Source organism: Nasonia vitripennis, assembly GCF_009193385.2.
Source record: "Nasonia vitripennis strain AsymCx chromosome 2 unlocalized genomic scaffold, Nvit_psr_1.1 chr2_random0005, whole genome shotgun sequence".
Lineage (NCBI taxonomy): Eukaryota > Metazoa > Arthropoda > Insecta > Hymenoptera > Pteromalidae > Nasonia > Nasonia vitripennis.
In genome coordinates, this window is record NW_022279612.1 from 352588 (window position 1) to 375755 (window position 23168).

Consider the following 23168-nt stretch of genomic DNA (forward strand, 5'->3'; position numbering starts at 1 on the left):
AAGAAATATAGGAGGGGTAAAAATAGGAAAAATTAGAATATGGTCTTTAGCTTACGCGGACGATATTGTGATGTTAGCAGAAAATAGAGAAGGTCTAGTAGATATGTGCGACACGCTCAAAAGGTTTTTAAATAAAAGGAAACTTATTTTAAGTGCGGAAAAAACAAAAGTATTAGTTTTTAACAAAGGGAAAAATAGTAAAAAAGAGAAATGGTTTTGGGAAGATAAAAAAAATAGAAGAAGTCAGGAGTTTCAAATACTTAGGTTTCGTTTTCAAAACGGACGGAAATTATAAAGACCACATCGATGAATTAAAAAAGAAAGGAATATGCGCAGCAAAAAAAACATGGGGATTAGGAGATAAATGCTGTAAGGGGGACTTTGAGAGGAGAATAAAACTGTTCAATTATCTAGTAAGAAGCGTAATGGATTACGGGGTAGAGATATGGGGATGGGAGGTTAAAAAAGAGTTAGAAAAAATAAAAACTGATTATATAAGATTTTAAGGCTTGACATATGGACTCCAAAATATATATTATATAAAGAAACGGGTACAAGAAAAATGAATCTAAATTGGGTTGCGAGAGCGGCCAGATTCGAACAAAAAATAGCAAAACAGGGCGAAAACAGGTTGACTAAAATATGTTGGAGGGAAATGCAGAAAGAAAATTACGAGAATCTTTGTAGTATAGAAAGGAAAAGGTATTACAACGAAGCAGGGCTAAGTGTACAATACATTTTAGATAAAATTGCGCAGAATATGGTGGTAGAGGGCGAAGTATTTAGAAGAAAAGTTGATATAGAAAATCAAATGATAAACGAGAAAATAGAGAATTCCAGATACAATGTAAAATACAAAGAAATATTATGTGATAAGCTACCTATGTACCTTAAAAAAGGAAAAAACGGAAAAGTCATGTCTGTAATAGCTAGGGTTAGATGCGGTAACTTCGAAAATGTGAATAAATATTGGTTAGGCGAAAGAGAAAAACTATGTCACCTATGCGGGGAAGATTGGGGAACGTTTGATCATTATATTGAAGAACGCGAAAAAACTATTGAATGGACGGAAAACTTACCGGGGGAAAAATACGTAAGATTAAATTTATTATTTCAGGAAGAAGGTAATATAAAAATTGTAAATGCGATTGAAAATATTGTAAAGGCGATAAAAGAAAAAACCGAAAAAGATTAGGTATAGTAAAGCGAGTTTCTTCAAATTATAAAAATTTAAATTGTATTGCGGTCTAAAATTCACGGAGACGCTTAGGTGTGGTGGTATGTTCTGTATGAGTGTGTAGTATATAAAGGTTTAGAAAAATTTATATGTATATAGGATAAATAACATTCATTAAGTATAAATTGCAGGTACTGTAGAATGCGTCAACTAGATTGTATAAAGGATATTTAAGACTTTAACTGTGCGCATATGTACAAATGTAAAAATGTAAAAATGTAAAAAAAAAAAAAAAGCGAGCAAATACAAAGTTCAGACATACACCTGTTAAGTGAAATACCAGTAGAAAAATAGATAAATAGAAAAAGATAATATGTAAAAGGTATGTGTATGATTACGAGGTATGAATGAAAATTATTTTTTCACATGTAACTAGCCAAGTCCATTTCTGGGCCAAGAGGCCGAAATAAAGATTTATTATTATTATATTATTATTAAGCATTCTATCAAAATATTTTTATTCGTGCGTAGGGGAGAATGGGGCACTGATGTACTGGCGGGTCAGTCGGGCATTTTAATTTTATAAAGATTTGTATTTTTTTTTAACCAAAACCTAATGAAAAATCTTATATAACTGTTTCAATTTTTATATCTAACAAAATCTAAAAAAAGTCTTGAAATATTATTTTTCAAGACTGAATTTCGGTGTAAAGAAAAAATTGCTTCATTTTTCTTTCATCATGGCAAAATAAATTGAAACCAGGCTTGTCTAACAAGTTAAAGTCTAGTGTTTAACGCTGATCATTTATTTCATTTTTATAATTGTTCAATAAATAAATGCTACTGATCAAAAAATAAATAAAATAAAAAACACGTTAAAGTGGTGCATGACGGGCACACATAGTAGGTGGGGCACAACGGACACATAGCGTTGCGGCGGACGACACAGCCGCGCATTTCGGAGCAAAAATTCTAACCTCTAAAGTGTAGAGCAGGCTGCGATAGGTTGAGTTGAAGTCTCCTTACTTTATTAGTTTAGTATTTAGTTTATAAGTTAAATATGTTTAGGTTGTATAAAAAAAAGACTGATAGACTAAGCTGGATCAAATGCTCCTGGAAGTTGATCGTGTAGTGAAAGGATCGAGGGCAGTGTGTAAAATATGTAGCAAATCAGTTTGGTGTTCTTCAGTCCACACTTCGAAGAAAAGTTAGTATTCTTAACAAGAATCCTTCAGCTGATCAAGATAATGTACTCAAAGGTATTACTCATAAATTTATCACAATTATTTCTTATAATTATTATTGAATCTTCAGTCGCAGTCACTTGCACGTTTACCGAAGAAGAAGAAGATGCTTTTTCAAGAGAGATCACTAAGATGGAGAACAAGCTAATACCTCTTACCTCAATAGACATGAGAAAAGTGGCTTTTCAATGTGCAGAAAAACTACAAATCCCTCATTATTTTAATAAAGAAACAGGTATATAAATATATGATCGAATTTACTTTTACTTCTGCTTATGCAAATGACGCATTATCTAATTTTAATTTTGTAATTTATGCACAGGACTTGCTGGAAGAGACTAGTTGCATGCTTTCATGCATCGTCATAAGTTTTCATTAAGGAAAGCTGAGCATACATCTACTGCTCGAGTACATTGGTTCAACAAAGAAGCCGTGCAGGAGTTTTTCAATCTATTATAAGAAACTTCGAAAACACACAACTTTACTCCAGATAGAATTTATAACGTAGATGAGACTGGGAACTTATTTGTGTATAAAATATCTCCAAAAGTGATTGCAATAAAAGGTATAAGGCAAGTTGGTGAAAATTGGCCGTAGCTGAAAGTGGAGAAACGCTAGCAGCTAAGTTGTGCATGTCTGTTGGAGGTGAGTTTACGCACCTAATGCTGATCTTTACTTGTGTGAAAGATAACCCAAAGTTATTAAATGATGCACTACCAGGAGTATGGGCAGAGTTCCATAAAACTGGATACATGTAAACAGATATCTTCACTCGGTGATTTAAAAAATTCATTACGTTCTCTTAAGCTAGGCTAGATAACTCATTGTCAGTGCTACTACTTTTAGATGGACACGACACCCATATAAAAAATCTTAAAGTGATTGAGTTGACACGAGAACATAGACTGGTCATTTTGTGCTTTTTACCACATACGCATAAAATGCAGCCTTTGGATGTGACTATATAGATATATGGCTCCATTCAGTAGATGTTTTGGAAGAAAAATAGCGACTTTGCCAGAATAAAATGTGGCAGTAAATCTCTAAAACTTATTATCAATCTTTGGGAAAACCTTTTTGAAAGCTGCAAAAATAGAAACGGCCATACATTTCTTCAGCAAATATGGAATTTATCTATTTAATCCAGATGTATTATCGGATTCAGATTATGCTAGAATGTAGATTATGCCGATTATGCAGATTATACAATGTAATATTTGTTAATTAAATAAAGTAGCAATATAAGACATAGAGAGAATGAAGTATTTCCATGTATAAAAATATATAAGATTTGTAGAATGTTTGATTTGCATACAAACGAGTCTGCTCTTTGTGCCCCACCTGCGGTCCATCAATACCCCACCCGTAAGGCATGACGAGTATTTTCTAACGTTTCGCTTTACGCCTTTTCAAGAAAAATAAAGTGTAACCTAATTGTTTACAGTTCTCAGTTTAAATTCTTAGGATTTATTACTTATCCATTTTAGTTGTTTTGAATATTTAAAATTTCTAAAATTAGAATTTAAGCTTAAGGTAAATTTAGCGTGTCCACCATGCTACACCCTCCCCTATATGTGCATATATAACGCATGTAACGATGCAAGTACTCACCCACAACATATATTAATTTATTCAAGAATTTAATTTTTGATGATCTGTCCTTTAAAGAGTCCGATTTTAGTTCCTCAGCAGTAAATAAACCATTTAAAAATCCTGTTTCTTTTATAATCTAAAAAACATATTAGTTCAGTTTAATGTTTACATCATATCTTTGCTTTAAAAAAGATAATTTTATATTTTCCCAATAGGATATTTAAAAAAAAAATTGAAAAATAATAAATTCTTAGATAATAATAATTCTTAACTATAATACTTAAAATGAAAACTGATAATTACAGTAGTGATGATATCATGTATATAACGAAAAGGAGGCTTTCTTAATAATTTTTCTGTTAATGGTGGTTTAGTGAAATACGGAAGCAGCATTTGTTGAGTTTTTTTAATAACATCAGGTTTCACGTTATCAGCCATATTTTTTATTAAAATATGTAATAAGCCTATATGCTAAAAGAAGAAGCTTAGCCAACAATCATACAATATTCTTACTATTTCACTAAGTTTACTTATTCGTTGCTAAGAAACGTTTTTTCTTTTCTCATCTTAGAATTGCTACTACTTTATTAGCAACTTGTTTTACATAAACTAATTTATTGTTTGTTTTGAACACCAATTATTGTTTATATACAAATATTGTATCAAGTATTGACAAAGAAACAGCATCCATATACGTCCTCTTGAAGGACGTATGGATGATGAAACAATAGTGTATGTGTATGTGAGTGCGTACGCACACACGTGTGTGTGTATATAAGTTACAGCTGCTCTAAGTTAAAATTTTGAGCAATTGTTACGTTTTTCACCTATTTCTAGCTCCGTAGAGAGGCAATTTTAACAAAATCATATAGATATATTTTTTGTAAAATTTTTTCAACTTTTTACTAAAACTACTTTTAGAGTCACATTTATATACATATGGGTGTGTGCGTGCGTATGTGCGTGCGTTAAAGAGTTCGATCCGCCCTACGATCACCAACAAATTCATGGAGATGCTTTTTTATAGTGCAAAAGTATTTGTATAGGTCTTAATTAGGCTAAAGCCTGTACGTATGAAGAGCCACAAATCAAATTAATAAAGCATATGTGATAAAACTGCATATTTGGCACCTATAAATGAAGGATTCACCTGTTAGATCATTATTATAACTTTTATTCTGTGGCATTTATTTCAAAATTCAGCATTACAATAAATATCAGAAAAGTCCCTACTGAAAAAAAGCAGATGACAATCAACTGATTATTAGCTGATAATCAGCAGATAATCTGCTAATAATCGTGCCAAAACGTGAGCTGATTATCAGATGATATCAGCTTAATATTTTTATTGAAGCTGTTAGTTACAAATATGCGTTTATATGCGATGAAATGCTAGTGATAATCAACTGATTATCAGGTGATAATCATCAAAAATTTTTAACCTTTAGCATATTTTTTCGAATTTGTTTTAAATTAATAAAATTTATAGAATTTACATAATGAGGGCCAATACGGTTTTACCATCCAGATGATAACACCAAAACACTGGCTGTAAGCTGCAAAATTTTTATTTATTGTTATTTAAAAAATTTTTTGTTTGAATCAAATTATTAAAAAAAAACATTTTGCAGCTTACAGCCGTTGGTGTTTTGGTGTTATCATCTGGATAGTAAAATCGTAACGGTTCTCATTATGCAAATTTTAGAAATTTTATTAATTTAAAACTACTTCGAAAAAATATGCTGAAGGTTAAAATTTTTTGATAATTATCACCTGATAATAGCTGATTATCATTAGTATTTTATCTCATGTAAACGCATATTTGTAACTATCAGCTTTAAAAAATATATTAAGCTGATATCCCCTGATAATCAGCTGACGTTTTGGCACGATTATCAGCAGATTATCATTTGCTTTTTTCAGTAGTGGTATGGAGATGTTAGTACAAAATTTCACATATATATGTCATATTTATATTATTCTTGTACCCTGCTAAAAATAACCAATTAAACCCGATAAAGAAAACTAATCGGTTTGAATACGTTTTTGTAATCCAGGATTTCCGAATATAAATCGATTTACACAATTACAACTGACTAGCCAAAAGACTCGCTCGCTCGTAATATCAAAATTGATATTAAGTTATAACTTAATCGCAAAGAACGAACTAAGTAACTATTTAATATTCATAGGAGATATATCAAAACATACAATAAATATAATTAAATGTAATAATCAAAAGTTATTATAAAATTAAAAAGTAGATCAATTTATATCTTTTTTAATATACAACAATCAAGAACTCTAATGCTCGTTGTATTTCAATCCTAAACTTTTTAAATATAGTTAATACAAAGAAAATGTACTAAAATTTTTAACTATTTGTAAAATTAATTTGATTAATTTTTTTTCGACATTAGTTTTTTTATTAATATAATAGAAATTACGTACGTGTCACCGGGGTACGTTGTAGCACGGATTGTAAATGTTTTAATAAAGTTTGAAGATTTTAATTTCATCATATTATATAAGTTATAATTTAGTATACTCAAAAGATTGTATATACATTATAATAAAAATGAATTCTTAATTTTTATTTATCTATTACTAAACGAATATTTCATTTGAATTGTATTTTATAAGAAAATTATATTGTGCATTTGATTTTTAGTAAATTACTAGCAGGGTTACCTCGCTCCTAACGTCGCTCGGTTGATGTTAGGTATAACCCACACAGCATGAAATATTTCAGTGAAATATATCCACGGAATATTTCTGAAACCTTCCAGTAATATTCCATAGAAGAGCTATCAACCGACTCAATGGAAATATTTCGTGAAATATTTCAGAAATATTCCATAAATATTTTGTTGGAATCTATGAAATTCCTTTTTAAATATTTCAATATGTTCTTTAGGAAATCTTACATAAATATTTCATAAAATATTGCTCAGAATTATTTAAATAATAATACACTGAAATATTTTGCGGAAGATTTTTGGAATCTTTTTTAAACATTTATCAAAAAATTTATGAAATATTCCATAGATATATCTTGTAAACTTTTATATAATTATTTGTTCATTATTACAATGGAATATTTCTTGAAATACTTATGAAATAATTCTTTAATATTTTATTGGAACTTTTCAAATAAATTTTGGATATTTCTTGAAATATTTCAGGATTATTCCATACATATGTCTCGAAAACTATCATGTAATTATTTCGGAAATGTTCCAATGGAACATTTCTTGAAATACTTATGAAATAATTCTTTAATATTTTATTGGAACTTTTCAAATAAATTTTGGATATTTCTTGAAATATTTCAGAATTATTCCATACATAATTATTTATGAAATAATTCCTTAATATTTTATTGGAACTTTTAAATCAAAGTTTGAATATTTCTTGAAATATTTCAGAATTATTCCATACATATGTCTCGCAAACTATCATGTAATTATTTCGGAAATGTTCCAATGGAACATTTCATGAAATATTTATTACATAATTCCTTAATATTTTATTGGAACTTTTAAATTACACTTTGAATATTTCTTGAAATATTTCTGAATCATTCCATACATATGTCTTACAAACTTTCATGTGATTATTTCTTCAATCTTTCTATAATATTTTTTAAAATTTTTTTTAATTATTTCAAGGCGCGACTCCATGAATACGTAATTTTTTATATATTAGTGAATGTGTAAAAGCCATATGTCGTCAATGCGTCATTGGTTTATGTAAACCAGTACATATATTTTTTATAAAAATCGTATATCGAATCGTGTATCGAAAAGCCCTTTATTTTAACTCTATAGCTGCCTGCGCATGAATTAACACTGGATCAATTATGTGTTTGTACCTGCTGTGAAACTATGGAGTTATTCTTTATATTCAAAAACAAAAGGGGTTCGAATTAACGAATTAACAGTTTATCCGCTTACATGATTTCAATTATTTTTCGTATAATTTGATCCAAAAGTTTAATATTACTAACATTAACTAGTTTACGAAAGCCGATGGCGTAAAAGCAAAGATACAAACTGTTTGTGTATTTACTATAATTTTATATATATATATTTATATATATATATATATATATATATATATACCACTGTACCACGACATCGTGAATATATCTTATTATATATATATATATATATATATATATATATATATATATATATATAAAATAAGATATATTCACGGTGTCGTGGTACAGTCGCCGGACACAATAACTTTGCTTTACGTGCCACAACATGGTGGCGGGTCTCTTGTTGATTGGGCTTTCAGATCAAGGTGGCGCATCGACTTCGCAGTCGCATAGACAGCGAACCACGGCCATAAAAAGAAGAAGAAGAAGAAGGTTAGGACGGTCATGACGTCAGATATCGCTTTCCTGACAGTCATGACCGATCTAAGGAGTCCAATTAACAAGAGACCCGCCGCCATGTTGTGGCGCGTAAAGCAAAGTTATTGTGTCCGGCGACTGCACCTTCAAGCAATTCGGGAATATTTGAAGAATATTTCACGGAAGATATGTGGAATATTTCTGAATTATTTCAGGTGAAATATTTTATTAAATTTTTCAGAAATATTTCTGAATCATCATTTCACTAATAACTTATAGTGATTATTAAACTTAGAAACATTTCAGAAGTGTTTCTGAAATCTAGGAAAGAAATATTTTATGAAAGCTTTCTTGAATGTTCCGGAATTATTTTACTGCAAATTTTCCAGTAAATATTAAACACAGAAATAATTCTGAAAGAAATCAGAATTATTTTAAAGAAATATATTTGGAAGCTTGCTTAAATATTCCAGAATTATTTCAAATACAAATCCCCGGAGACTGCGTGCCACAAAATAATTTAGAAACTTTTCAGAAATATTTCAAGGAAATATTTCATGAGAGACTTGCAAGGCGGGGCATTTTATGAAATGATATTATTGCAGTATTATTTCTGAAATATTTCGTGAAAAATTTCAGAAATATTTCTGAATTCTTTCAAAAAATATTTCAGTATAGGAATTCGAGGGACATAACATTATTTCAGAAATATTTCGTCGAAAGATTCCTGGAAGATTTCAAATATTTCGTTCTAATATTTCCGAAATATTTCGGAAATATTTCATGCTGTGTGGGAAATGTTTATAGCTCTAAGGAAAATTTAGAAAATATGATATTATAATTATAACTACAAAAACATAAAAGGTTGAGCTAGTATGATTTTTATGAATTTATTAAAACTGTGCCAAACTGTGCCATAAGCGTGTCAAATGTCCAAAATGTTCACGTTTTGGCACAGTTTTGACACAGCTCTGGCACAGTTTTGGCACAGATTGGCATATTTTTGGCACAGATTGGCATATTTTTGGCACAGATTGGCATATATTTCATTTCCACTGAGGTCCATGGCTCATTTATCGAATAACCCATTTTGTCAAAAAAAATTCCCTGCACATAGCCTAATTATGAAGATTTCTAAATCTATAGTTAAAATGTATGTTTCAACTATACAAATGAAAGTTATAATTTTTAAAACTATAAAACTGTTAGTTGTAATATTTATTTATAAATATTATGCGACGTGTCGTTATTCAAACGACACGCGATTACAACACATAATTTCGAGCCGTTGATTCTTAGATGTATTGGTGGTAAATGCATTGGGAAATCAACAACATTGGATTATATTTCCGGTGATACGGTATGCCTGGGGTTCCTAACCTCACCCGTCAGCGCCGGGGCCAGAGGTGGCTACCCGGTACTGACAGATAGTGCATCACTCGCGGAAATAGCGCCAATGCGACCCAACAGAAACCCTGGGTCGGTGTTATATCGGCAGAACCGTCGTGCCTGTTGCTGGTGACGGCTCCAGGAGGCTTAGCGTCGTCCTCGGCAATACGAGAAGATCCGCGCGCGATAGCCACGAGGCCGCAACTGACCGTTGCGCATCCTCGCCGCGTATCTCGCTCGCAAAAACATTCGAACGTGTAGGTAAGCGCCGAGCCGCGAGCATATAGCAGCCGCGATAGTGTATAGCCGCGGAGAGAGGGAACGCGCGCGTGAGCCTCGGCGATAAAGAGAGAGAGCCGCGCAGCTAACTCGTGTACAGTAGGCGTAAAGGCGTGTCGACACTCGCTAGCGTCGTTAGAGAATGTGGTGCGTCGTCACTAGCAGTTTCCGTACTATTCGTTATCGTCGCGAATGACCGCGTTAGGTGGCGTCAGGATGAGACAATAGTACCAATTCGTAATTGGCGCCGCAGGACGCCATTAATATTCATTATGACTCGCATTTTTTCGCGCGGGAGAAATAATATATATAGAGGGCGTTCCGTATGCGTCTTTTCCGGGAAGCGCAGGGTCTCGCGCCGCGATGAAACTTCCTCAGCGTTCAATTCATCGTCAACCCTGGAGCCGAACAGTTGGAGCAGTCGAAGTAGTAGTCTGTAGTTGTAAAGTCGTAGAGAATTCCTTCCTCCTATCATTGCGCCACAACGGGCCTCCGTGTCCCGGTTGTTCTCGCGATTTTCAGGAAACCAAGGGATTGAGACCAAGGTCCACGATTAAAATCATAGACTTCGCGTTTCCCAGGATTTTCGCCAGAGGCGAGTTGTCAATCGCCATCTTGGTCGAGCCGCGTCGGTTAAAAGGATGCCACCGCCATTTTGGACCACTGAAGTGTTAAGATCGCGGAGAAGTACTGAATAAAGTGTTGAATCGGTTGTTTTTGGAGAATATTGAGAAGTCGCGTGATTACTAAAAGTCGTTAATCGAATTTAGGAGTCGCGTTTTGAAGCACCGAAAGATTCTCGTACTATTGAAGGTAAATCGCGTCCTCGCGACTAATATTGCCGTAATTATGAAGTAACATTTAGCGCCGGTTGGCGATAACACGAAAGCCTAAAGCAATCATCAACCGTAACAAAATCTTTGACCGTGGGAAAACATTGTAACCATATCTAATACACCCGGGGGTTGAAGAATATGTTGACTATATGACATTTTTGTACAGCATAAACAATATTGAGTGACGATTATTTCAACCATTAGCCACGCCAGGCATACCTGTTTCTAGACCTACACGTTGTCCCCCTCTGTAGATGTAAGAGTCCGCGGTACGAAGATCGATGTAAAAACAAGTGTAATCTGATTGTTTGCGCCACCGGATCGGTTATAAAAAGCGCAACATGACAATTATTTAAAATTATTAAAAACTGTTGTTAAATATTCATGTATAATATAAAAAATTAATATCATAAAATAAAATTTTGTTTAAAAATCAAACTTTTATTTATATAGTTGAAACATAAATTTTAACTATAGATTTATAAGTTTTCATAATTCGGTTATGCGCAGGGAACATTTTTTGTCAAAGTGGGTTACTCGATGAAATAATACATCGAACAGTAAAAATAGCACTTTTACCCAAGTCAAATATTTCTTATTCTAAGTACAAATAATAATTTGTTAATTATAAATTACTGTAACGGTTGCCAGTGCAATTAACGCACGTTGAGCACGTTACGACGTCTCTCCGGGACAAAATCAACATTCTGTATAATACTTCTGTTGTTACAGCTACTAAAGGCGCAGCATGTGAGAGAGTAAGAGAGACAGAGAGAGAATAAGCATCGACAGAGATTTAAATTCAGCAACGTACAATGTTGCCACCTGCTCGCACACTGCTGTCAAGAGTTGACAACAGTGTGTCAGAGGACATAGGTAAATCTGTGCTCGCGCTAGCGAGCCATTCCGAGTCTGTCTTCGCTCCGCTCCGTTTCGCGAATAGACACTCTGCGATTGCGATTATTGTGTGCGAGGGTTGCGAGGTCAACCGAACCGAGGACAATCCGTCCGAGACCATCTTCGCGTGGGTTAGAACGGCCATGCCGGCCACGTACATCTGTAAGTACTAGTTCTTATTAACTCTCGCTTACTCGGGTGACTTTAAGCCTCCTCTCTCTCTCACCTCGACTACATGCTGGTAGCTGGCATGCGCCCGTCTGGCGCGCTTGTGTAAGCCAAGCACCAATAAACAGTAAGTCTAAGTTTTCCAATAATCCGCGAGTGTTCATTGACTTTTCCTCCTTTTGAATCCACGTCCTGAGTACTACTATCACCGCCGCGTGTTCATACGTCTTTACGTCCGTGCGCGGATAGATTATAGTCGGTAGAATCTAGTGCCTTCTGCACAGCCGACGGAAACGGTGAATAGTAGCATAAACAACAAACAACTTAAAATAATAATGACGGCCGAGCTACCGTCATATTACATATTTCATTTATAAAAATGTATACAATTTAAAATAGTTTTTATAATTAGTGGAGTTCCCCTTTAAAATAATATTGTAACATTATTTTAAAACTGTTTAACATATATTATTTTTTTATACTACTATATTTCATTCTTTTAGATTTATCTTATTTTTTTACATCAGTTTTTTGCAATTGAAATATATACTATTATGATACATTTTACTTTTGTCGAAAGTTTAATTTATGTAGAAATTATATTTCTTTTTGGGCGAACTTATTAGAAGTAAGTAGTAGGGGCTGCGCGGCTACGACGCCAGAGTGGCTACGGCGCCACCAAATACCGACAGTCGGTAACCGGTAAATCTGCCTTACCGACAGATAAATCTGTCATACTGATGTCCGACGTCCAACGCGGGCGGCCGGAATTTGAATTCGATGCATGTATAGAGTTTGAAAATTTGTTCTTATGTGTTTAACCGACGTCACAAGTGGGCAGCCTGCATTCAAAGTTCTTGCCGATTTACGACGCCAGCTTACATTCGATGTTGGTAAGATATATTTTTGAAACATCTGATGACGCGTTACGGAAGTGATGATGCAATCCCCCTCCCGTGTTAAAGACAGCTCTTCACCACATTATACAGTGTGCCGAGCTCTCCGCATCGTATCTATACTCTCTTCTCCTCACAGTCCGATACGGGCTGCAACGCGCGCTAAGTATAGATATAGATATTCTCTCACTATACTATACAGCGCACGCTGTATACGCATACAGTGTCGTCGAGCTTTCCGCGTATATCTATACTCTCTTCTTCCCGCAGTCCGATGCGGGCTGCAACGCGCACTCAGTATAGATATAGATATACTCTCTTCTACTATACAGCGCACGCTGTACGCATACAGTGTCGAGCTCTCTGCGTATATCTATACTCTCTTCTGGCCGCAGCTCTCACCGCCACAGCGCGCATATAGTGCCGAGTTCTCTGCACGCTGAGTATAACCATACCTAAACTCTCTTCTACTCTCGGTGAGGCGCGCGCTATGTTTGCCCTGCAAATTCAAATGTATGATGTGCGGAGCGTATAGAGGGGAGTCGCCACTCAAACCAACATTATATTGCAAAAGTTTTATACTATTCTTATGACAATATATTTATAGATTTTCGCTGTATCGTATAAGTATAAGGGAGCCTATTTATACGATATAAAAACTTTACATCAGTATGGTTGTAGTTGTATATTTCACTGTTCAAAATATTAATAATATTATTACATTTTTACACAAACGGTTGTTCCCACATTGCCTATTCATAAGAATTAGGAAGAGATGAAGGAAAGGAATAATAAATAAATGTATGCAAAATATAAGATTATTTTTCGTTTATTAAAAGTTATAACCTAATACAAACATTATTCTTAACAATATGTATTATATTATTTCAGAATCTCTTGTAACCTTGTTGTTCTGGCATGGAATTTGTGTTGCTGGAATACTTGTTGAAATAATTTTTCCATTCTTTGCTTTTATCAGGAGGCTTAGAGCAAGGCTCGCCTCGATATGTATTACATTGTTTGCCATCTTGTACTTTTCTAGGTGCGAAGGAAACATAACCTTTCATTGTACTAGTAAGACCGACATTTTTACATCGATCAATTTCAATCGCATTCATTTCATATCGCATTTCCTCAAACAGATGACATATAGCATTGTTCACAAAGGCTATAGCCGGGTTACTATGGTGAAATGGCCCCCTTGGAAAATGTATATATGTTATATACCATTCGATGGGGGATAAAAAAAAACTCCCATAGCCAAATTTTTAGCTCTCTGCCTAGTGCGCATGCGCAGTAACGTCGATAAACGTGTTTTTTTGATTTTATTTTTTTCTGAAGTCCCTATAGGATAAAAATTTTTTTAAAAATTCACATTGGTGTATTTTTATGTCATGAATAACTGCAATTTTTTTGGGATTACATAACCTCAAATATCGGATCTAAAAAAATTATTAAAGTTTTCAATCGATATTTTGACCCCCTTGTTTTTGAGGTGCAACTTTTTAAGTAGACTTTTTTTGTGTACTTTTTCCCGTTCTTTACGATGGCACTAACGTTTTTTCCTTAAAAATGGTGGCACAACTCGATTTGAGCCAAAAACTGATTTTTTTGCCATTTTTTCACGTTTTTAGCTGGTTATGTTACAATTTAGTTACTAAAGTGACTCCTTTTGAGTAGTTTTGCATATCTTCCCATGAAAACATAATCAAATGAAATATTTTGTTCGCTCCAAGCCGTATTTTTTATATTATCTTACGTTTTCAATGATGGTCTTATCAGAATTTGAGGTAATAAAGGGTTTCTCTCTATATATAAAAAGAATATCGCCGCTGTCAGTGTCTGCTTTTCTCTTTAACCTAAAAATGCCCTCATTTGAGTGATTTAACGCCGAAAAAGGCCATTTTTGGTACCATGTAACCCAAAACTAACCTAAAAATGTCATAATGCAAGGGTTTTCACGCAAAAAAGCCTGTTTTTAGCTAAACATAGCCTTGAAATCGATCGTTTGAGGGTACTTTTGGCGTCTTGTGGTCTTAAAAAGGCCATATTTGGCTTATCTGCCTCTACTTAATTGATTATTCAAAATCTATTGACAGTAATAATTATCAGGTAAAAAGGAATTGAAGTTAAGTATGTTCAATTCGTACAAAGTATAATTTATTATCTTCATAGGCTATTTAAAATAAATTATGGAACGTATACAAGTAGCTTTTTAAAAATAACGAATGTTCACAATAGAAAAAATGATTCACTCATCATTGTCACTATCTTCATCAATACACACTTCAATTTGATCATTAAGAAACATTTTAGACAGAATTTCAGCTGGTCGTATGATTTTTGATAAATATCTTCCATGTGAAAGATAATAGATTATGGCAGCAATATGCGCACAACATCCTATAGTACGGTTACCGTTAGCACAATCACAACAGTGTCTTAAGATGCTAGAATAACCAATACCATTTGGTTTATACTCAACGAAACATTTGTATTGTTTTCTGTTAATATGCCTGGATTGAACTTCAAGTTTGAGAATATTGTTAGTCTCTTTTGAATATCCAATCTTCAAATTATTATCTGCGTCAAGCATTTCCGCTAAGTAAGATATTGTCTGTTTAAGCTGATATGTTCCTGTAAACAGAATTTTCAAATCTTTTATTGTTAATTCAGGAAAGTCTGGTAAATCATCCGAAGTTATTATTTTAAATGGTAGTTTCCGACGACTCCATCTTTTGTCTACTACTAAAACTGCTAATGTATTTTCAACATTTTTTCTAGATTGCATAGCACTAAATATTTCATCTTGCATGTCTTCATCAGAATCTAGGCGTTTGCCAAACAAGTTATTTAAGTAGCAAGAAATTTTACAATAAGATCCAGTATTTTTCACCATTTTATTATCAAGTTTGTGATCTAATAACCTATATTTTTTCTTTTGAACTCCGTGCACTGCTTCAACAACCCATCGCAGTTTTGTCGTGAATCTTGTTTCATTTGATTCTTGCGTAGAAAGTTGAGATTTTGAACCTTTGAGTGCAGGCATCAAAACAATATAACCCATATTTTCTAATTTTTGTTTAATGTCCCTGAAACCTCTATCCAGTATAAAAATGTCCCCTTGGCGAAGAAGTTTCTGTAAAATATTCTGCTTCTCTTCCAATATTTCAATCAGTATTGTAGCATCATTTTTGATTGTTTTGCCATTTTTTCACGTTTTTAGCTGGTTATGTTACAATTTAGTTACTAAAGTGACTCCTTTTGAGTAGTTTTGCATATCTTCCCATGAAAACATAATCAAATGAAATATTTTGTTCGCTCCAAGCCGTATTTTTTATATTATCTTACGTTTTCAATGATGGTCTTATCAGAATTGTGATATCACCTTATTATAAAACTGATGGCTAATGTTATGTTCTTTTTAAACGTTCTGTGATTGGTCGAAAGTATTGTCTCTGTCGCACTTTTTTGTTTATTGTTTATTTTTATTTATAATAAAAGGTTATGCTTGGCCGCGCGGTTGACGCGGCGGCTGCAATGCAGACGATCTGCGTAGTGAATGGTCAATCATAAAATTAAGAATTATCAGGAGCATAAACAAATAAAGTATTTTGATTTCTTAATTAATTAAACGATGCGCAAACCAATGGCCAACATTGTTTTTTTCAAAACTAATTTTTTTTTTTTCTTACTATTGTCTATATAAGGGAGAAAGTACAATACGTCCCGTCCCGTCCCGTACCGACCCCGGGACATACCGTCTGAAATAAGTCACTTTTATATTATTGGCTAATTCTGTTCGATAACCCAATCGACGGTACAGAATTAGCCAATCCCGTAAAAACAGCTTATTTCAGACGGTATGTCCCGAGGTCGGTACGGGACGACGGACTCAATTGTACTTTCTCCATAATATACTAATACAAGTGAATGGTGAAAACGCTGTTAGTATAAGTTTATAACTTTTAAAGTAAATTAAAATCTAGCAAATAAAAATTGTTTCGATTTTTCTTTTTACTATTTCGGCTTTTGACTGATAATTGATAGCAATACTAGAAAAAATAATAAAGTAGTTAAGTATTTATTTTCAAATACATTGGAGTTAGTTGGAACCGAAGGCTGACGCGGCTACTTTAAATCTTTCTGCTGTTTACTTCAAAACTAACAATCTTGTATATTTAAAATGAGTACTATATATTTTACATATCTTTTAAAAAAATGAAGATTTAACAAAGTTTTTCAAAAGTTTTGACATCACAGATTATATGCTTTGATATTAGGGTTATATGTATTTCTAATACATATTACACAATAAATTAATATTTTGTTAAATAACTTCTTTAAAATCAAAACCTATTATTAATATCTAAAATGTTATTTTTATGCCGACACTTTGAGTTTTGAAAAAAATACTGTAACCAACCTACTGATAAATAAAAAATCTCCCATGTATTTATAATAAATACACTTATATTTTACCGGTATATGCAGAGTAAGACTTATTAATGGGTAGAAAAATAAAATTTTTATTATAAATTCTGTAGTATTAAGAGTAATTGTATCAAAAATAATGACAGATAATATAGTAATATAATAATATGATATAATAATATAATAATATGATATAATAATATAATAATATAATATAATAATATAATAATGTAATAATAATAACAGATAATTATTAGACCTTTTTATACGCTAAATAAGAAAAACATGTTGTGTACGTTATTAAATTCTTGCATAAAATCAAAAGTTTAAACCAACATTAAATTATAAACTGTTTTAGTACTCGCATAAAGATCCGATCTTATCCTAAAACAAAAATAGCAATCAGATTTTAAATCAATAAGCTAACAAAAAAGTAATTAATAAAAATGAATTTTCAATCCTATAGATATAGATATACGTACAATGCATGTAAGGGGAACGAGTCTTTATCTATTTAACTTAACCAATTTAGGCTAATCACATAAAGTAAAATGAGAAATTAGTTAAACATAAAGTTGTTGAAACTATTAACTAAATAAAATTAAGAAGGAAAAACATTTGAATAAAATATGACAATAAACTTTTGCTAGAAACGGATTTGACGATTGATGAGTTGCATGTTTTGATGTAATGCGGTATATTAATTATACAAGTATGATTAAATTGATAAAATATAGAAAGTCTTGAACAATAATTAATTTGTTTATGTATAAAATACTGTCAAATTAATAAAAAATGCACATAAATATCTGCATATGACTATATATGATGTGATTTTTACTATAGTTAATTATTATGAGATGAGAAAAAATATTTGGTTTTACATAAAAACAATACATGAGAAATAATAAAAATGAAAAATAGAACTAATAGGATGCGAACTTATTAATTGTCAATTAACTTTTAAGTTAAAAAAATGTAAAATGAATAAAGTAAACACAAGCTAACCTATGCTTTAAACACATACGTATATGAAACATCATTAAAAACAACATTATTTATTTATTTTAAAATGCACTATTATTCATGTCTAGATACAAGAACATATTTTTACAAAAAAACAAATTGAATATAATAATTTCATAGGTTTGTTGATTTTATAAAATCACTAGGTGCAAGCACTTCAATACAGTTTTTATGACAAAAAAAAATTATTTGCTTAAAAAACTTATAAATGAAATACAACTTATTTCACTTTTACTAGGCAATATTATTTTTTTACTTTTCATGTAAAGCTACTGAGAAAACTGGATTATACAAGAACTTAGATTATAATATTTTTGTAATATTTATTATTCATTCTAGTTTTTAATTTAAAAAAAGGCAAACAATTTTTTTAGATTTTTAAAAACTAACTAACAGCATTTTTAAATGTATTGTAAAATATTTATATTTTATTATTTCAGAAGTGATCTTCTTGTCTAATGGTTAAATAAATATGGCATCTAATAGTAATGAAGAGTCAGATAACATCAGGAAACGCGATGATCGAAGATGTGCCATGTGTAATATTTATATTAGAAAATCAATTGGTCGAGAAAAGGAAATCGAATCTGAAGTTGAAATCGAATATGCTAAACAATTATCAAATAAAGATATTTACATCCATGATGTAATTTGTGATTCATGTAGAAAGCGATTAGCCAAATACATATCAAGCTCTAAACCTAAAAAGGTTAATGTTCCAGCAACTGCTTCGTCTCAAGATTCAAATGTTTCTGAATCATTTTCTCAGCTAACTGTCACTTCATCATCTCAGGAAAGTACACAATCATCTGTATACACAATAAAGGAACAAAAAGTACGAGCAACCACGGAATTACTTATTCAAAGGACGATTGCGGCACATAAATATTGCTTTGTTTGTGGGTACCAAAAACAGACTAATAATATATTAGTTCCTTTAGAGGCCCGAATTCAAGTTTATAGTAAAATGAATGTTTTTATTCCACATGGCAATAGATGCTGTTGCACACATTTAATTAAAAAAAGATTTTATGAAGATGAACTAAATAAAATTAATATTTTTTCCACTACAAGTACGGTATATATTGATGAATTACTACAATTTTTGAGTCAATTATCAATGAAAGCAGACGAAACTTTATTAGATACAGTAGCTGAATTTTCCATGCCTGAAAAAAAATTGAAAGTTTTTACGGGATTAACGTGGGAAAATATTAATTATCTTAAAGATCAACTCACTTCTCTGAAGAATTCCTGTTTAAGGACAGCGACACAAGCCATTGTCGTATTTTTATTCAAAATGCGCTCTGGGAATTCTAACTCGCTCATCTCTACAATATTTGACATTGAAAGCGAACAACAAGTATCTCGTTTTTGTCAATCAGTATTATTATCTTTCGAAAAAGATTTACTACCAAAACACTTTGGATTAGAAAATGTAGACAGAAATGAATTGATTGAAAATCAAACTTCTAATATGGCAAAGAAATTACATCCTGGTAAACAACTTATTTTGATTGCTGATGGTACTTATATAAGGCATGAAAAAAGCTCTAATAACGAGTACCAAAGAAAATCTTATTCAGGCCAAAAAAAAGTTCCTCTGACTAAACCATTTACTATATGTACTACTAATGGTTATGTTGTTGACCAGTTAGGTCCATATCTTGCAAATAAAAATGATGCTACAATACTGATTGAAATATTGGAAGAGAAGCAGAATATTTTACAGAAACTTCTTCGCCAAGGGGACATTTTTATACTGGATAGAGGTTTCAGGGACATTAAACAAAAATTAGAAAATATGGGTTATATTGTTTTGATGCCTGCACTCAAAGGTTCAAAATCTCAACTTTCTACGCAAGAATCAAATGAAACAAGATTCACGACAAAACTGCGATGGGTTGTTGAAGCAGTGCACGGAGTTCAAAAGAAAAAATATAGGTTATTAGATCACAAACTTGATAATAAAATGGTGAAAAATACTGGATCTTATTGTAAAATTTCTTGCTACTTAAATAACTTGTTTGGCAAACGCCTAGATTCTGATGAAGACATGCAAGATGAAATATTTAGTGCTATGCAATCTAGAAAAAATGTTGAAAATACATTAGCAGTTTTAGTAGTAGACAAAAGATGGAGTCGTCGGAAACTACCATTTAAAATAATAACTTCGGATGATTTACCAGACTTTCCTGAATTAACAATAAAAGATTTGAAAATTCTGTTTACAGGAACATATCAGCTTAAACAGACAATATCTTACTTAGCGGAAATGCTTGACGCAGATAATAATTTGAAGATTGGATATTCAAAAGAGACTAACAATATTCTCAAACTTGAAGTTCAATCCAGGCATATTAACAGAAAACAATACAAATGTTTCGTTGAGTATAAACCAAATGGTATTGGTTATTCTAGCATCTTAAGACACTGTTGTGATTGTGCTAACGGTAACCGTACTATAGGATGTTGTGCGCATATTGCTGCCATAATCTATTATCTTTCACATGGAAGATATTTATCAAAAATCATACGACCAGCTGAAATTCTGTCTAAAATGTTTCTTAATGATCAAATTGAAGTGTGTATTGATGAAGATAGTGACAATGATGAGTGAATCATTTTTTCTATTGTGAACATTCGTTATTTTTAAAAAGCTACTTGTATACGTTCCATAATTTATTTTAAATAGCCTATGAAGATAATAAATTATACTTTGTACGAATTGAACATACTTAACTTCAATTCCTTTTTACCTGATAATTATTACTGTCAATAGATTTTGAATAATCAATTAAGTAGAGGCAGATAAGCCAAATATGGCCTTTTTAAGACCACAAGACGCCAAAAGTACCCTCAAACGATCGATTTCAAGGCTATGTTTAGCTAAAAACAGGCTTTTTTGCGTGAAAACCCTTGCATTATGACATTTTTAGGTTAGTTTTGGGTTACATGGTACCAAAAATGGCCTTTTTCGGCGTTAAATCACTCAAATGAGGGCATTTTTAGGTTAAAGAGAAAAGCAGACACTGACAGCGGCGATATTCTTTTTATATATAGAGAGAAACCCTTTATTACCTCAAATTCTGATAAGACCATCATTGAAAACGTAAGATAATATAAAAAATACGGCTTGGAGCGAACAAAATATTTCATTTGATTATGTTTTCATGGGAAGATATGCAAAACTACTCAAAAGGAGTCACTTTAGTAACTAAATTGTAACATAACCAGCTAAAAACGTGAAAAAATGGCAAAAAAATCAGTTTTTGGCTCAAATCGAGTTGTGCCACCATTTTTAAGGAAAAAACGTTAGTGCCATCGTAAAGAACGGGAAAAAGTACACAAAAAAAGTCTACTTAAAAAGTTGCACCTCAAAAACAAGGGGGTCAAAATATCGATTGAAAACTTTAATAATTTTTTTAGATCCGATATTTGAGGTTATGTAATCCCAAAAAAATTGCAGTTATTCATGACATAAAAATACACCAATGTGAATTTTTAAAAAAATTTTTATCCTATAGGGACTTCAGAAAAAAATAAAATCAAAAAAACACGTTTATCGACGTTACTGCGCATGCGCACTAGGCAGAGAGCTAAAAATTTGGCTATGGGAGTTTTTTTTTATCCCCCATCGAATGGTATATAACATATATACATTTTCCAAGGGGGCCATTTCACCATAGTAACCCGGCTATAGCCTTTGGTATGTTGCAGCGCAGTACTATCTGGTTTTGATAATTTACCACAAATATGTAGTAAACTTTTGGAAGGTAGCAAACATAAATCTTGATGTTGAATAGAAATACGAATTTCATCACTATTATTGAACGATGCTGATGTATATGGTTGATGTGCATGAATCTCATAATGAGCAACAGACTCATCAAAAATGATTGGGGTTGTATATCAAACGAAAAAACAATTTATTTTTTGCTCTTTTTTAATTCTCAGAAACCGTTTCCTCTTTTTACCTTGAGACCTAGACTCCGTAAAAACTGAATGTTCTGGAGTGTTAACTGTTTGACGACTCGTTGTCGACTGACTTTCTGACGACATACTAGATTATTAATATCATTTTTTGCAGGCTTATTATTAAAAACAATTTCCAATTTTAGACCTTCTTCAAATGTAGACGAATTGTTATAACTTCTCCACGCAGATTTACCAAATCGCCATCTTGATCTACGATCCGCAATTGTGAATCGAGTTCAATCGGTGGAAAGTATTGAGTTTCCAGAACAGACGAAGTGCCTGACAGGCTCAAAGTTAGGGATTCAGTCAATCTTAATTTTTTTAGCATTACAAAAAATTTTAATTTCTATAAAATAATTAAAAAGTGAATATTTTGGAGCTCACAACCCCAGAATAGGTGTTATCATCCGGATGGTACTTCCATTAATGGTTAGATGAACTATACATAACAGGCACATACAAAATTTTTAACTGTCTTGACTTTTTAAAAAACTAGACGGATATCCTTGTGGATATCCATATGGAATATCCACATGAAGCCATATAGATTATCCATATGGAAAATCCACCTGGATATCCAGGTATATATTTTTAACAGCGTGATAACCAGGCAAATTTAGTTCTATAGGTAGCTTATTAAGTTATTTACAAGACCCGATCCGTTATGGATGATTATCACTCTCGAAAAGTTTTCTGTAAACTGACGTAATAACTATAAATGCATGCTTTTATACCTCTATTTAGTTAGTTGGAACTGATCTTTAAAACAAGATGGATTTGCAACAACAATCACTAAAATTACCGGTGTTCAATTTTGATACACTCACTGAATCAAATTCTAAACGTTACAAATGACATGGAAACTTACTTCCGGATAGCATTCAAGCT

At 32.2% G+C, this 23168-nt stretch overlaps 1 protein-coding gene across 6 annotated transcripts in view; it reads right to left on the reverse strand.

Annotated features, from left to right (window-relative positions):
• Positions 1 to 4753, reverse strand: part of LOC107981362 (TRAF3-interacting protein 1) — a 332027-nt gene extending 327274 nt beyond the window's left edge. For 4 of the 6 annotated variants that reach the window (XR_004226868.1, XR_004226869.1, XM_031925124.1 and 1 more), the window contains exons 1-2: positions 4318 to 4736; positions 4033 to 4150 (exon numbers count right to left, since the gene is read on the reverse strand). Coding sequence is in view for 4 of the 6 variants with exons in the window: in XM_031925124.1 (XP_031780984.1) it covers positions 4033 to 4150; positions 4318 to 4452 (253 nt within the window). In the remaining 2 variants the exon portion in view is untranslated. Of the gene's footprint in view, positions 1 to 4032; positions 4151 to 4317 lie in introns of all 6 variants that reach the window. The other 2 variants (XM_031925122.2, XM_031925123.1) reach the window with 2 other exon arrangements.
• Positions 4754 to 23168: the final 18415 nt, after the last annotated feature.